The sequence below is a fragment of the Coenobita brevimanus genome, chromosome 40, assembly GCF_032717465.1.
Source record: "Coenobita brevimanus isolate Jiangsu-jjx chromosome 40, ASM3271746v2, whole genome shotgun sequence".
Classification (NCBI taxonomy): domain Eukaryota; kingdom Metazoa; phylum Arthropoda; class Malacostraca; order Decapoda; family Coenobitidae; genus Coenobita; species Coenobita brevimanus.
Window position 1 is genome coordinate 7544157 of NC_136993.1, and position 15181 is coordinate 7559337.

The 15181-nt window shown below is 40.8% G+C and overlaps 1 protein-coding gene across 1 annotated transcript in view; it reads left to right on the top strand.

The window, feature by feature from the left end:
• The first annotated feature begins 4985 nt into the window (after positions 1 to 4985).
• Positions 4986 to 15181, top strand: part of LOC145397273 (putative glutamate receptor) — a 48103-nt gene continuing 37907 nt past the window's right edge. Inside the window, exons 1-4 of the mRNA XM_080270470.1 lie at positions 4986 to 4989; positions 5311 to 5435; positions 5689 to 5805; positions 6386 to 6600. Coding sequence (XP_080126596.1) covers positions 4986 to 4989; positions 5311 to 5435; positions 5689 to 5805; positions 6386 to 6600 — 461 coding nt within the window. The remainder of the gene's footprint in view (positions 4990 to 5310; positions 5436 to 5688; positions 5806 to 6385; positions 6601 to 15181) is intronic.

Genomic DNA, 15181 nt, shown 5'->3' on the forward strand with positions numbered 1-15181 from the left:
ATATATATATATATATATATATATATATATATATATATATATATATATATATATATATATATATATCAGCCAATCAATTAATCAGTCTATCTATATCTATCTATCTATCAATCTACCTATCTCTCTCTCTCTCTCTCTCTCTCTGTATATATATATATATATATATATATATATATATATATATATATATATATATATATATATTACGCGTATGACTCCGGGCAAAGGCTTCAGGGCCTATTCCCAAGTCCTAGTAGTCCTCCTACATCTCCACATGTCACCACTTCGGCGCTAACACCCACCATCCAAATTGAATACATGCTAGGGTTGTCTCCTACAGGACTGGTGTTTTGGTATTCACAGGGGTACGTTTATGACATGTCGGCGGGTCAAGATAAAAAAAAAAAAAAAAGTGCGTTTTAAGAAATTCAAATCCTTGAACTGTTCCCTGCCCCAGCCGGGATTCGAACATGAGTCCATTGGGACTGCAGGCCGCCTCTCTCTCTCTCACACTCTCTCTCTCTCTCTCTTTATATATATATATATATATATATATATATATATATATATATTTGACAGATAATCATCCCCCATCTTTTTCCTACTTGCAGATGAGGTGAGGTAGGGTCTTGAGAGAAGTGATAAAGTTAGCATATGACAGCAGGGATAATAACCAACAACATGCCCTGTGAAGTGGCCAACACACCCACTGGGGGAGGCGGTGGCTCAATCGGTTGAGAGTCGGCTTGCAGTCCTAACGGACCCAGGTTCAAATCCCCGCTGGGGCAGGAACAATTTAAGGATTTGAATTTCATAAAAGCAGACTTTACTGATCTACCAGAAGACCTGCCGACATGTAAAAATACCCCACTAATACTAGTACACCAGTCCTGTATGAGACAGTCCTAGCATGTATTCAATATGGATGGTGGGTGTTAGCGGCGAAGTGGTGACATGTAGAGATGTAGAGTATGTAGGAGGACTACTAGGCCTTGAGAGGAGGCTGTGAAGCCTATACCCGGAGTCGGACACACACACACAAAAAAAAAAAATATTCACCTTCTATGCCAGGTAGCCTGGCTCCGCCTCATAGATAGACATATCCTTAGGTAACCTTATAATTACTGATCAGACGGAGTCAATCCGACGAATGTCAAGCTAATAAAAAGGGCCAAATCCTGGTACAAGTTACATCTAACTACCGTCATACCTTGTCAGTTCCCTTACCTCGTCAGCTTTCATTTAGATCTTTTACACAAATTCATGTACCATTCGAGGAAATCCCCAGGAATTGATGTAGTGTGTTGTGATATGCTGAAGCATGGGGGAGAGATAGTAGTGGAATAGATATGGAAGATGTGCAGATTGGTCTGGGAGGAAGGTAGAGTCCCAGAGGATTGAAATTTGGGTATAATTGGTCCCCTGTACAAAGGAAAAGGGGGGGAAAGTGTGTGGTAATCATAGGGGCATTTGTCTTCTCGGTGTAATAGGAAAAGTATATGGTAGGATACTTCTTGATCGAGTTAGGGAAATAACAGAGGAATTAGTGGGAGAAGAAGTGGGAAGTTTTAGGATGGGAAGAGATTGCGTGCATCGGATGTTCATTCTTGGGATTTTAATGGGAAAGCTTCTAGAGAAGGGAAAGAAGTTGTATGCGGCCTTCATAGGTTTAGAGAAAGCACATGACAGAGTGGATAGAAAAGAAATGTGGAAAATATTGGGAATATACAGAGTAAATGGGAAGTTGTTCAATGCCGTGAAGGGGATGTATGAGGGGACTAAGGCTGCAGTGCATGTGGGTAGTGAATTGAGTGAATTTTTCGAATTGAATGTTGGACTGAAACAGGGATGTGTCATGTCTCCATGGTTGTGCAATCTATATATTGTTGAGGTTATAAAAGAGATACAGGGTAGGTCAGTGGATGTTGGAGCAGCGAAAATGAGACAGGACAACGTTTGGAAACTTTCTGTGCTGTTGTTTGCAGATGATACTGTATTTTTAAGTGAAGACGAAGGGAAGTGCAAGGTTTGGTGAATTAGTCTGGAATTGTGTGTAAGAAACGGAATCTAAAAGTGAATGTAGGGAAGAGTAAAGTTATTGTCTTCGAGAGAAAGGAAGTCACAGGATGTACGGTGATGTTGGATGATGAGGAAATGGAAAAGATAAGTGCATTTACGTTCCTGGGTAGTGTGATGAGTAAGGATGAAAGTCTGGTGGGTGAAGTGCTTGATAGCGTACAACAAGGAATAATTATTGCTGTTTCTTTGATAGCAGTGATAAGAAACAGGGAAGTGAGCATGGAAGTAAAAAAGTAGCTGCATGAGAGTGTTGTGATACTATCTCTAACGTATGGAAGGGGAGCTTGGACCTTGTCGAAAGGACACAAGTCAAGAGGGAGAGCAGTGGAAATGAGTTATTTGAGTGAAGCATATGGAGTTACATGGTGCGACAGACTGATATATAATGAAATGAAGGAGACTTGCAGTGTAGATGTGTATGTGATAGAAGGGGTTAAGAGAAATAAATAATTTGATGTGGTTTGGCCATATGGAGAGGATGGAGAGCGAGAGACTAACGAGGAGAGTGTATGTGAGTGACGTGGAGTGGGGGAGAGGGAGAGGGAGGTCAAGGATGACATGAAAAGATGGAGTGGAGAAGTATATGAGAGGGGGGTGGGGGAGCGGGGGAGCTGGGAGCAGAGCAATGGAATGACGCGGGGATAGAGAGACATGTAGGCACTTTGTTTGTGGCCATACCTTACGGAATTAAGGCGTCTGACGATAGATAGATAGATTATCATATCTATTCACATTCTTCTTGGTCTAGCACGCACATCACGCTCACATACATCCATTTCACCAATGTATTAATACAAATTCTCTCTATATGTACGTGCGTACAATAAAAGGATATTCCCTTCATGTCTGTTCTCCACTGACTTTTCCTTACTTCACATCATTTATTTTACGAATGACATTTCTTCTTATTCCATTCACGCTTCGCACTCCACACACGTTTCTGAAGAACCCCATCTCAACCGGTCTGTATATTGTCATTTCCTTTTCATAACATACCAGTATTTCACACCCGTATCTGAGACATGCGGTTGTGAAACGCACACTTGCAGTCTACTTGCAGCTGCCACGTTCAGTTCGGGCCTGTTTCCTGTTAAGGAATTCGTAGCAGCAGCCAGCCACTGTCCTTCTCTGTGCCGCTCAACTTCTCACTCCTTTGCACATTTAACTCTTTCCTGTCACTGCACCCAGCAATTAGAAATCTTTCACCAGTTCAAGTCTGTCACCATTCAGCAAAACATCACACTTATCGTCTCGTCTTCCACAAAAATCCATGTGCGTTTGTGTAGAGTGTGTGTGTGTGTGTGTGTGTGTATTGAAATACAGACGAAATCTTGGTGGTTTTTATTATTTGATTTTCTTGCAAGTTACATTGTATATATATATATATATATATATATATATATATATATATATATATATATATATATATATATATATATATATATATATACCGGTATATATACGGGAGAGGCCGGGGTTTATTCTCCAACGTTTCGACCAGAGGCCTTTATCAAAGACAATGCTACATTCGGACTGACGTGAGCTGCTAAGTACAGGTGGGATTACCCCCTTTTCCTGGCTGCCCCCTCCCCCTGAGTCTTGACCTAACTTCGCCGCCTCTCCTGATTGCAATTTCAGCCCTAGGACTCGCCCAGCACAGAAAGCCGCCACGATGGTTAGTTGTGCTACCCTTGTTGGCACAAATGTGAGCAGCCACCATTGCCCTCTCTACATATTTAAACCTTTGTGTATATTATGTACCTTCTCCCAATCGGACAAGTGATTATACATATCAGTGCGAATAACCATTTAATTTGATGTTCTGTGACACCTTACATCGTTCTAATATCCATATAACCTCTTACTTAGGCTCCGGGAGGATTCACCATAATATACAGAACAATTTCTATAAGTTATTGCATAGATCACACTGTTCTCGATGTTATTCCTCTCTTTGTTTCTCATCTTCACGACATCCTTTATTTTCTTTCCTGATGATGTTGCGATGCTTATCCCAGTTCCTCTAAAGAATTTCAGCAAACATGCTAACTCTGTGGAGTTTGGGACAGCTAAATATCTCGTCCTTTCCAACTTGCTATCCTTGTTTCTGTTCATGTTTATAGCTTTCTTTTCATCCTCATTAACAACCCCACTGGATAACAGTTCTGTGAATCTGCCAATGATATTTTGAAATTTCTCTTCCAGCAACTATCTATCTATCTATTCCCAGACGCCTTAATCCTGCAAAAGATGGCCACAGACAAATCGCCTCCATGTCGCCCTGTCCAACGCCATTCCACTGCCCTGCTTCCAGCTCACAATCACCTCTCCAATCCATCCCTCCATCTCATCCTTGGTCTCCCCTTCCAGAAACTCACTGCTGCATATTGATGAAGTGGAGGAGAGGGAGGGGGGAGGGGAGGCTGAGAATGAGATGGTGATGGGGAGGAAGGGATACAAGTATGAGGGTGATATATACTGGAGAGTGGGCAGCCTGATGACAGAGGACATGGCGTCATGGAGTTGAATTTTGTTTGTGGCCACCTATTTCTGTATTAAGGCGTGTTGCTATGGGTAATGTGCACACATACACGCGTCAGAGAGAGAGAGAGAGAGAGAGAGAGAGAGAGAGAGAGAGACAGACAGACAGACAGACAGACAGTCAGAGAAAGACAGACAGACAGAGACAGAGAAACTCTTACAGTTGGAGGAAGCCTCCTTATTTGCGCTGAGGCAATGTAATGAAAAGACGTGTTCATCATATGTATGTGCCCTAAATCCATGCTAACAGTAAAATTTTTGTTTTAGGCTGGATGTCACAAGCAAAGATGACAGGGATCAGGATGCAGTGGAGTTTTGTTTTCTTCGCGAATTTCTTTGTCATTTCTACAGCGCTGGAAGTCTCTATGGGTAAGTGAAGAGTTACTTTTCATCGTCTGATATACTAACCTTAAAGTAGTATATCTGGTGGATAACATCTTCAGTAAAAAGCAAATATTTCTGTCTGTCATAGAAGTGAAAGGTTTAATAGGGACACACACACACACACACACACACACACACACACACACACACACACACACACACACACACACACACACACACACACACACACACACACACACACACACACACACACAGTCTTTCTCTCTCTCTCTCTCTCTGCAGTAAGAAAAATATTAAAAGAATTATGTAAACCTATGTTAATGTACTTGAGTTTTGTTTTGACAGATTATAATGACATTCTGACTCCCCTGCTGCCGATGTTCAATGACATTTTATCAAGACGGGAGGCAAGAAACTGCTCCAGCATTTTCATCGCAGAAGGAAGTCCCGGATCTCAACATTTCTTCAGAGTCAGTAGATACAAGTATTCGTTTATATGTGACTGAATCTTTTTTTTTATTGCACACTACACCGCTGCTATGTAATGCAGAAATTTTGTTTAGAAATGGGACAGGACTTCTGACTGCTATCAGTGATTATTTAGGATTATTTTGAGGAAGAGTAATTTATAACATTTATGATCGATGGCTATTCTGAACCATCTGTATGGTATGGTGTCCAAAGTTTATTTTACTCCTGCTTATAAATGTTTGCATGCTGTAGGAAATGTCTTCGCTGCAAGTCCTAAATGGTGTAACTACACTGCAAGTGAAAGGCGCAGATCGTCATGGCAACACCAGCAGCCACCATATTGAGCGACTCATAGATAAGACCAACCAGGTGTGTTGACCCATCACTGTACGTTAACTTCTTCAGCACTATAATGACCTTTGTACCGTAGTTTTGCTACCCCAATACTAAATTATTCAGCTTAGGAAGAAAATTTTCACAATCACGGACTCAGGTATAGCATGATTAACTCCTCACTATAAAAGACCTTCCCAAAACCGAATGAAATTATCTAAAGATAGCAAGAAAGATGTAAAGAGCTAATAGGAGTTTATAGACATCAGTGGAAAACTGTGCATATCCTATTAAACTTTTAGTAGTGTATATATGCTGGAAAGGAACTACTTCCTGTGGTGGAACTGATATAACCATGTAGTTTCACTTTGAAACTGCGCAAACATCCCTCTACTACTCCATATCGGGAAACAAGAGAATGGTACATTGGCAGAACAACTGCAGCCTGCAGTTCAGTGGACTCAAGTCCTAGAACAACAGCAAATAGTGTAGATTACAAGGCATATTTTTTGTTATAGATTGTATAATCTTACATAACTCGGACATAAATATTGCCTAAATGATAATGGCATAAATAACTACTTCTGTGGTAAATGGTGTTCTGGTGCATTGTCAGGTTGTTGTGTCATCCCGGTGTGTAACGCTGGTGGTAGTAAATGACGATCTCGTGTTTCTGACCGCCTTCACACAGCGCTCCCACAAGGGTCGCCTCCTACTGTGGTCAACCAGCCTCTTGATTATCACACACCTAACGCTTGACAAGCTGGAAATATTACGAGAAACGCTTTCCATTACAAACAGCATGATCTTTATACCACATGAAAAATATAGGTAAGCTGGGTATGTAAGACAGAGGTTTTGATCTTTATTCCGGGTGAAAAATATAGTAAGGTGAGGATGGTAATGCAGAGTTTTTCCTTATACAGGATGAAATATATAGGTATGGTGGGTATAGTAGTATAAATCTTTTGATCTTTAAACCGGATGAAATTATTGGTAAGGTGAGAATGGCAATACAGAGCCTCAGCTTTTGACCTTAACGCCCGATGTAAAATATTGGTAAGGTAAGAATGGTAGTATAGATCTTTAGAACTTCATATCAGTTGAGAAAAATAGGTAAGGTGGGAATGGTAATAGAGTACTTTTGATACTTAATACCACATAAAACATATCGGTCAAGTATGACTGATGATGCAGAGCTGAACCCCTTCAGTCTGATAACATATTATTCTTCCCAACTTCGGATTATTTTATTTAGCTTTGGATAGACTTTTCAAACAGGATGGGACGTATAGAGCTTTCAGTTAATCTTCCATTGCTAGAGATCCTTCCAAGTGGAATAAAATCGCCTGTAAACACCACAGATGAAATGCAAAGAAAGTCATTGAACTGAGGGGGTTACGATTTTTTTCTATGTGCTGGTTAATAAATTGTTAGCAAAAGTTCCATTACAGTAACAGATGGAAGATGTACCTTTTCCTGCCCTTCACTTCTGAGAGTCCGGCATTATGTGTTGGTTCCTGGTCCACCCATCGCGGTATTACCTATTCTTCTCACGTCTCCATGTTTCCCAACAAGTTCTTCAGGTAAGATTTGTATATATTTCATAAATAATGCCATGCCAACACAATATTGTACTATATATCTATTTATCTGTAGCTAGAAGCCATAATCCCGTAAGGGGTGGCCGTTTGACTTTTGAGTTGTTTTACAGGGAGGGGCATTAACTCTCCGCCAACTACTTGTTGACACGTAGGGAACACGTATGGGTTGATTATATGGTTTCCATCCAGCGTTGTAAATGGTTTCTTGCCTTACAGGAAAACAATAGGCTTGTCATTCAACGTAAAACCATCTGAAAAGGAAAGAGGAGTAGTAATAATTTACAGGAAAGATGGGAGAAACAGGAGAAGAGGAGGGCAGACACAAAAAAGAATGATATAGGTGAAGGAAGAAGTACACAGCACTACATCAAGTGAGTGGATGATGATCACCACCATCTACCCTACAATATTTAGCACTTTCTCATATTAGGATGAACCCTTTATTTGCAAATATCCTTTTGCACACACACACTCACTTCGGGACACTGAGGGTGTAATCCTCATATATGTAAAAGAAAATGTCTGTCTTTCTGTTTGCTTGGCTGTATGTCCTTTATGCAAATCGAGGTGGATGCATAGAGAACTCTGTACACAGCTATGACAAGGGTAACTTTTTACAGCACATTTAGTTGTATCGATTACAGTCGACAAAGTGACCCCCATGATGGCCAAGATCAGATTTAATCAAGTCAGCCTGGTAGAAACATGGTGGCCAATTACTGTAGATGTTTTCTGTAACTTTTACAATTATATCATTATTAGCAAAACAGGTCGGATGGGTGGATGCAATGGCGGGGTGGTCAGGGTGGCTGGGGTGGCTAGGCAGGGTTGAGTGGATAAGTAGGAGTGCCGGGATCTTGTTTATGGAGTGGATGGAAAGGTGGGTGTGGTGGGACAAGGTGGGTGGAGTGAGTGTTGGGTTTGGTGGGTGTGGCAAAACAACGTGGTTAGGTGAGTGGGTGGACAAGATGGGTGGGTAAGTGTAGGTGAGTGGATAGGTGGGTGGGTGGGTGAACAGGATGGGTGAGAGGGGTTGATGGGTGGGTGGGTACTGGGATAAATGATCCATGGTAGGAGTAGGTCCATGTGGAATATATCCCTGGTGAAATGGGCCCAAAGAAGAACATAGATTCAGTTGATAAAGTGGGAGCATGGGGGTCTTCTCCCACAAAAGGAATGGTCATCCAGGGTCACAGGAGGTGCCAATATGCACGATTGTAATAGTAACAACATACTGTAATTTTTTGTTTTTCTAGTCATCGCAGCCAGTGCCCGAAAATACACAAGTCCTTAATCTAGTATCCTATCCTAAGGGGGTCAACAGGCTGACCCTGGCTGCTCTTGAGGAGCACCTACACACTACCAAGCCTCACCAAGGCTGGCGAGAGGCTTAGGCACAAGATGACAGACTGCATAATCTTTACCCCACTTAGTTTCGAACCATTACGGATCTTCCACTACAGTGCGCCTTGACCTACACTTTACAGGTGAGAGCTCACCTCACACATGCAAGCACCACGGTCTGAGCGGGGCTGGAACGGGGATCACTTGAATTGTGAGTTAAGTTCTCTATTAACCACGCCACCATGTGTGTGTGTAGGATTTTATCCGTGCACGCTGAGTACTCCTGCTTGTTAGTAATAGATGTCAACAGCAGGAGAAGCTGGAGAGAAGATAATTCATCTGAATGCATAATTACATAATCTTTTTCTCTGTATGATTCATGGAAATTTATTTGTGTTCCTATGAGCCTTTCTTAGCTATGATATAGTATCAACGAAGTACAAGGCAGGAGGAGTACAGAATCTTCCTATAATACTTCTTCCTTCTCGAGCAAGAAAATTTAGCAAATAAGGAAATTTTCTCGAGCCTCTTTCTATCTTTTTTTCTTCTTTTTCTTTTTAACAAAGGGCAATATGAGGGTATAGAAACTTTCCATACCTCCTGTTTCTCCAGCAAATTAAATTCTGAGGATTGAGAGGGAAATGGCCAAGTTTGAGTGTGTGTGTGTGTGTGTGTGTGTGTGTGTGGAGACACTGCACCATCACAAACCCAGGCTTTTAGCAGGCAAGCAGTGCAGACAGACTGGTCAAGTAGGTAGTTATAGTAACAACGTGGTGTGACCTTGAAGATACTCCCTTCCTCTGCCTTACTATATCTCATCGGGTGGCTGGATTAACGATAAGCTGTTTGGGTAGATGAAAGTTTGTACCAATACTGAGGTACAGAATACAGTAATGACTAAAACATTACTATGGCCTACTGATCCATTCCAAGAGCTACCAACATGCCATAAAAGCATTCCTGCTAATACCATGACATCAGTCCTGACTGGGACATCCCCAGTAAATAATCAGTATGAGCAAGCGGTGTTCATGACATAGCATTGACATGTATAGGTGTTTTACCAGTAGGAGGATTGATGGGCTTCAGGGAATGAACTATCAAGTCTAAGCCTAGGAGATGCACACACACACACACACACACACACACACACACACACACATATTGCCAATAACCCATTTTGTGCTTGGAAACCAGTAATTTTCCACCTAATCATCGCTTATAGGAGTGTATGATTGAAAAGTATCTTACCTTTAGCTTCTAAAAGAAAAAAAAAAGTTTACTTACTAATTTCAGACTTTAATCCCCTTCAGAGTAAGTACTTTGGAACTCAGCTCACTTAGACAATCTGTCCTTCCATTGCTGGAAATACTGTGTAAAGTTGTGTTTTTGGGATCGTCAACAAGATCTTGGTCACATTTCTTTTTACCTCATGTGTCCTAAAATTCCGTACCCTTCAGCGGCATCCTCGCTTTCGGAAATAACAAAAACTCACAGGAACCCATGTCAGGAGAGTAAGGAGTCTGCCAGACCTATGTGTTCCAATGTTTGGCAAAAAAAAAAAAAAAAATCATGTACGAGATGGAATGAGTGGTCTGCAGCATTGTCATGGTGGGACAGCAGGACCTCTGTCTCCCACAAATCTCGTCTCTTGCAACACACTGTATTCCATAAGCGGAGAAGAACTCCCAGGCAGTTCTCTTTATTGATCTGGCCTTCTGGAGCACACTCATAATGTCAGCATGAGCCGTACTTTTTGAAGCTATTACCAGTCCTTAATATCCCTAACACCAATAGCTTTATCGCCAAAAGTCTGCTAATTTTCCTGATGGTTTCAGATTGCACGTCACCAAATTTTTAGCATATTTCGATGGAATGATATTGTTCAATTGGCTTGATCATTGTGGAACAATATGAAAATGTGACAGGCATGAAGGACCCGTTCTCAAACATAGCCTACTCTGTTCGACAACGACCGGGCTTGGCAGAGGTGCTGAACATATTTAAGCATGCACACAACAAGTCAAGGTCACACTCCACGTAATGCATCCCCTTGTTCCTACCCTTTTATGGTTAAAAAATAATCGGATTCTTTTCAATCAGATCTCGTATGAGAAAACAAATTCAATGTCTTCATAATGTGCCTGAACGATACATGGTGACTTTGTATTTGGTAAGCATACCTTGCAGGATTTACGACATCATTTGACACACTACATAATTTTTTCAACGTTAGCTCTGTTGTACAGTGCTCTTGACGAGGTAATGGGGGGTGAGAAAACATGAGCTAGAAGCTAAGTATTATACACTGAAAATCAGCAGGGAGTTGTGCACAAGGCATGACTTTTGTGTATCTTCAACCCACACAAAGCGAGCTCTTCATTATGCTGATAACCAGCAGTTTAACTGAGTGCAGTCATTGATAAGAGAATTATTGAGTATGATTTCATGGTGCAAAGACGGAGCTTTCAAGATCTACTGATAATAAAAGCAAGTTTTTGCCGGGTTCAGCTTCGTACTCCATTCATCACATCAATAATGAAATTTGATACAGTACATCAACCCTAAAAGTACAGCAGTTTAAGAAATGGAAGCAAATAAAGACATAACCAGCATATGCAATCATCTTAGATGTATCTCTGCACCACACATCACTAGTAAAAACGATAAAGAGCAGAGGTCCAAGTATAACAAATTTAACTGTACTTAAGGGTTTGAAATTATTTTCTTCCGCCAATTGCTGCTACTGTTTGTTGAATTTAGACATTTATTTTTAAACCGAACCATCAGTCCTAATGGAATCCAATTTAATTAACAGTACAATATAGTTATTAACAAATCAAATGCAGAACAAATCTTCAGATTAATCCCGACACGTATCTGAAATCCTCTCTATGGTCATGTCTCAAGAAATTTGCGAGCACCCTTGGCCGGCCCCGTGGCCATTTTTCATGTTTCGAAAACCGATTTCTTTTCCTCACAGATTTGAAGGGAATCAATTGACGCATCCGGCAATGCAATTTTTAGCTTCCTAAACTCATCCCATGATTCGTAATGAACCAAGGAAAATTCCCGAAGTGACTGCAAATGGGCCCGATGACAAGGAAGCAAATGCGCGATGACACAGCACTCTAAGAAATATTCACATATTTGCCATGAAAACAATTCAGTGTTGCTGAAACGGTTAGGAATGACTACAGATATGTAATACGAAGAAAATCAGTACTTAGGATGGGTACGTATAATAAAAAAATTGAATGATTTCTTCCAGTATTTTTTTTTTTTTTATGTTTATGCCAGTAACGAGTAACTCTTGTTGTCTGGGTGGTATAATGTGTCAAAAGAGAGGTGAGAGATGCCATTTTTATGCTGTTACCAGATAAGGGTGCAGCTCTGTGTGTATAGGCTGAACTGTCGCAGCCAAAATCCAATATGACCCGAGATTAGCACCTTGGATGACGGAATGAGCTTGAAAGGAAGGGAAGGTTTTACACCCATATGTGGAGAACACATCAAATGTTGCTGAAAGGGTTGTACAAAACAAGAAATATGTTAAAGAAACAAATCCAGTACATAATATTTGTACTTATAATAAAAAATATGTATAATTGTGATTTTCTTCTCTTTGATGTTTATAATTCATATACTTGTATGGTGCCTTTTTTTTTTTTTTTAACTACTGGGTGGTATATTTGTAGCATGTGTCGAAAGAGAGGCGAAAGACGTTATTTTAAGTCTGTTTCCAGATAAAGAGTGCAGTTGTGTGTATTTAGGGACAACCCTCGCAGTCAAAAAACGATAAACCCAGAGATAAGCAAGTCTATCTGGGCAAGGAACCAGAAGGAATGGTGAGGTTGTAAGTTATAGTTGTAAGTACAGTAAACATGGAATATGAATCCTTTCATACAAATATCTAAAACATAAAAGGAAAACAATACAATAATAGAAATAATGACACAAAAAATAGTAAAGGGCACTTAACCATCTTATCTTTATTCTTGTAGGCGTGTAGGTGGTGGGTTGTTGAGTGGACAGGGAGCGTGAGAGATCCCTACCTCATTCCTCTCGCTTCCTAGGTCAAATGCAAACTTTGATAACCAGTTACTGTCTGGGAAACACATTTTCTCTGTATTCTTGGCTTGCATTCTTATCATTACTTACACTAACACTTGTTTTCTTAGCCAGTCTTACACTACAGCACTTCCATATTCATACTTATCACTCTGTTTTTACAAACATTCACATACTTTTATAGTTCTTTACACACTAGTTCCACACTATTTACAAATATGTAATGTCTCATGAGTACCCTACAGTATGGCACTCTGAGAAGACAGGAGGGCAGTGAGCCACCCTGCATCCATGACATTGCCAGGTGGTGTGTTTTCACTCTCGCTGCTGCCTCTCTGTTTTGGCACAAATGCGACACCGTACCTGGGCATTCTGCCAGCTCCTGTTGGTCTCTGGACATCACTGGGTGAGAGCAGTTTCTCCCAAAAATGAACTGCAGCCCAATCCTTTGCACCAAGTCGGTCTGGAGGGTCACTAATAGTCCTTGTACGCCCCCATGGCGATGATAATAGTGGACCATATTCCTGCATGACTACTTACACTTAATCATGTTAAACATCTTGAATCAACAACCTCATTAGTGATAGACAATATGGTTTTCGCCACGAAAGATCCACCGTTGATATACTCAATCTCTTAACTCATACCATTCATCAATCAATTGATCTTTTTGGAGAAACTCATGCAGTAGCTCTTGATATCTCTAAAACTTTCGACAGGGTTTGACACCGTTCCCTGCTGTCCAAATTCCCTTGCAATGGACTAACGTCTTTTATTCCTTTGATTTCTTCATATCTTAGTGACAGGAAAATAAGAGTAAAAGTAGATGATGTATTTTCCAATTTCCACTCAGTTAACGCCGGCGTGCCGCAGGGATCAGTTCTGGCGCCAACCCTATTTCTGGTTCATATTAATGATCTCTTATCTGTCACCCACAATCGCATTCACTCATATGCAGATGACTCAACACTACATAGTTCATTCACACTCAGACATTCATTTACAATGTCTAATATCTCCACCTCTTAACTCAGTACAGCCATCTCCATAAATCAAGATCTATCTACAATCAGTGAATGGGGACTAAACAACCTTGTCTCTTTTAATGCTAGTAAAACTAAAAATATACAGTGTACTAATAGACAGATATTGCCAGATTCGTACATTACCTTCAGTGCTACTAATATTCCCATCTCCAAAAGTATTGAAATTCTTGGCGTCTCACTTAACAGTGCCCTCAGCTGGACCTCTCATGTCAGATCACTTGCTAAAACCGCCTCAAAGAAACTTGGATTATTGTACAGAGTCCGTAACTTCTTCGTCGATGAGCAATTAGCTATAATTTATAAGAGTCATGTGCGCTCTCAGCTTGAATATTGCTCACCCTTGTGGAATGGTTGTAGAGAGGTTGCATTAAGACAACTAGACAAAATTCAGAACAAAGCTGTTAGAATCATTAACAACCCTGCCATTACATATAAACTACCTCCCCTGCAAGTAAGAAGGAATGTTGCCTCCCTTGCATTATTTTACATATATTTTTTTGGCAAATGCTCAGACTAAGTTGCGTCCATGGTGCCACCTCTCCATGCATTCTCTCGTGCTACACGGGCATCTGGTAGCGCTCATGACTGGAATGCCACTCAGCCATATTGCAGAACTTCTGCCTATCAGAATTCTTTCATTCCCCGTACTGCATCTCTCTTGAACTCGCTTCCTCAGAGTTGTTTCCCTCCAAATTTCAACCCACAACTGTTCAAGTCTAACTGTTACAGATATTTTATGAACAGAGGACACCAGTAATCTGGTGTATGGATTTTTTTTTTTTTACTCATTTGTTTTTCGTTCCTCTGTTCTGTTATAAAAAAAAAATAATGTATGAACTTCGTCAAAGAGATTGTCTGTCTGGATTTCTGGCAGTAGCAGTGAGCCAGTGATGTACTTTCAGAACATGCATGTCTACCAAGTGGGAAAAAAAGTTTCTTGTACCACTTGACAGAACGGCGAATGCATTCCACACTACCAAACTGCATGTTGCTCTTATCAATCAAGCACATTTTGCGATTGTAGTCTGTGGCAGCATCTGGTTTCTAATTATATTGTCCTGTTGCACAATCAATTTTCCTTGTGTAGACGAGAGCATGTGTGCACAGTTGAGAACATGTGAACATCACTCTTGTCACGCCAATGCAGGACAAGAAGATCCGTGCTTCATTGCATCTCAACAGTGCCTCTCTCTCCTGCTTAGTACTGGACGGTGGCATGCCGCAGCGGTTTGGCCAAACTGTGGCACAGAGCCCAATGTTCCTGGTAAACAGGAAGTCTGGAGAGTAATGCCAATTACGGGTGTAAAGGATTTGACCTTTATTCTCAGTCTTCCATCATTCTTCACC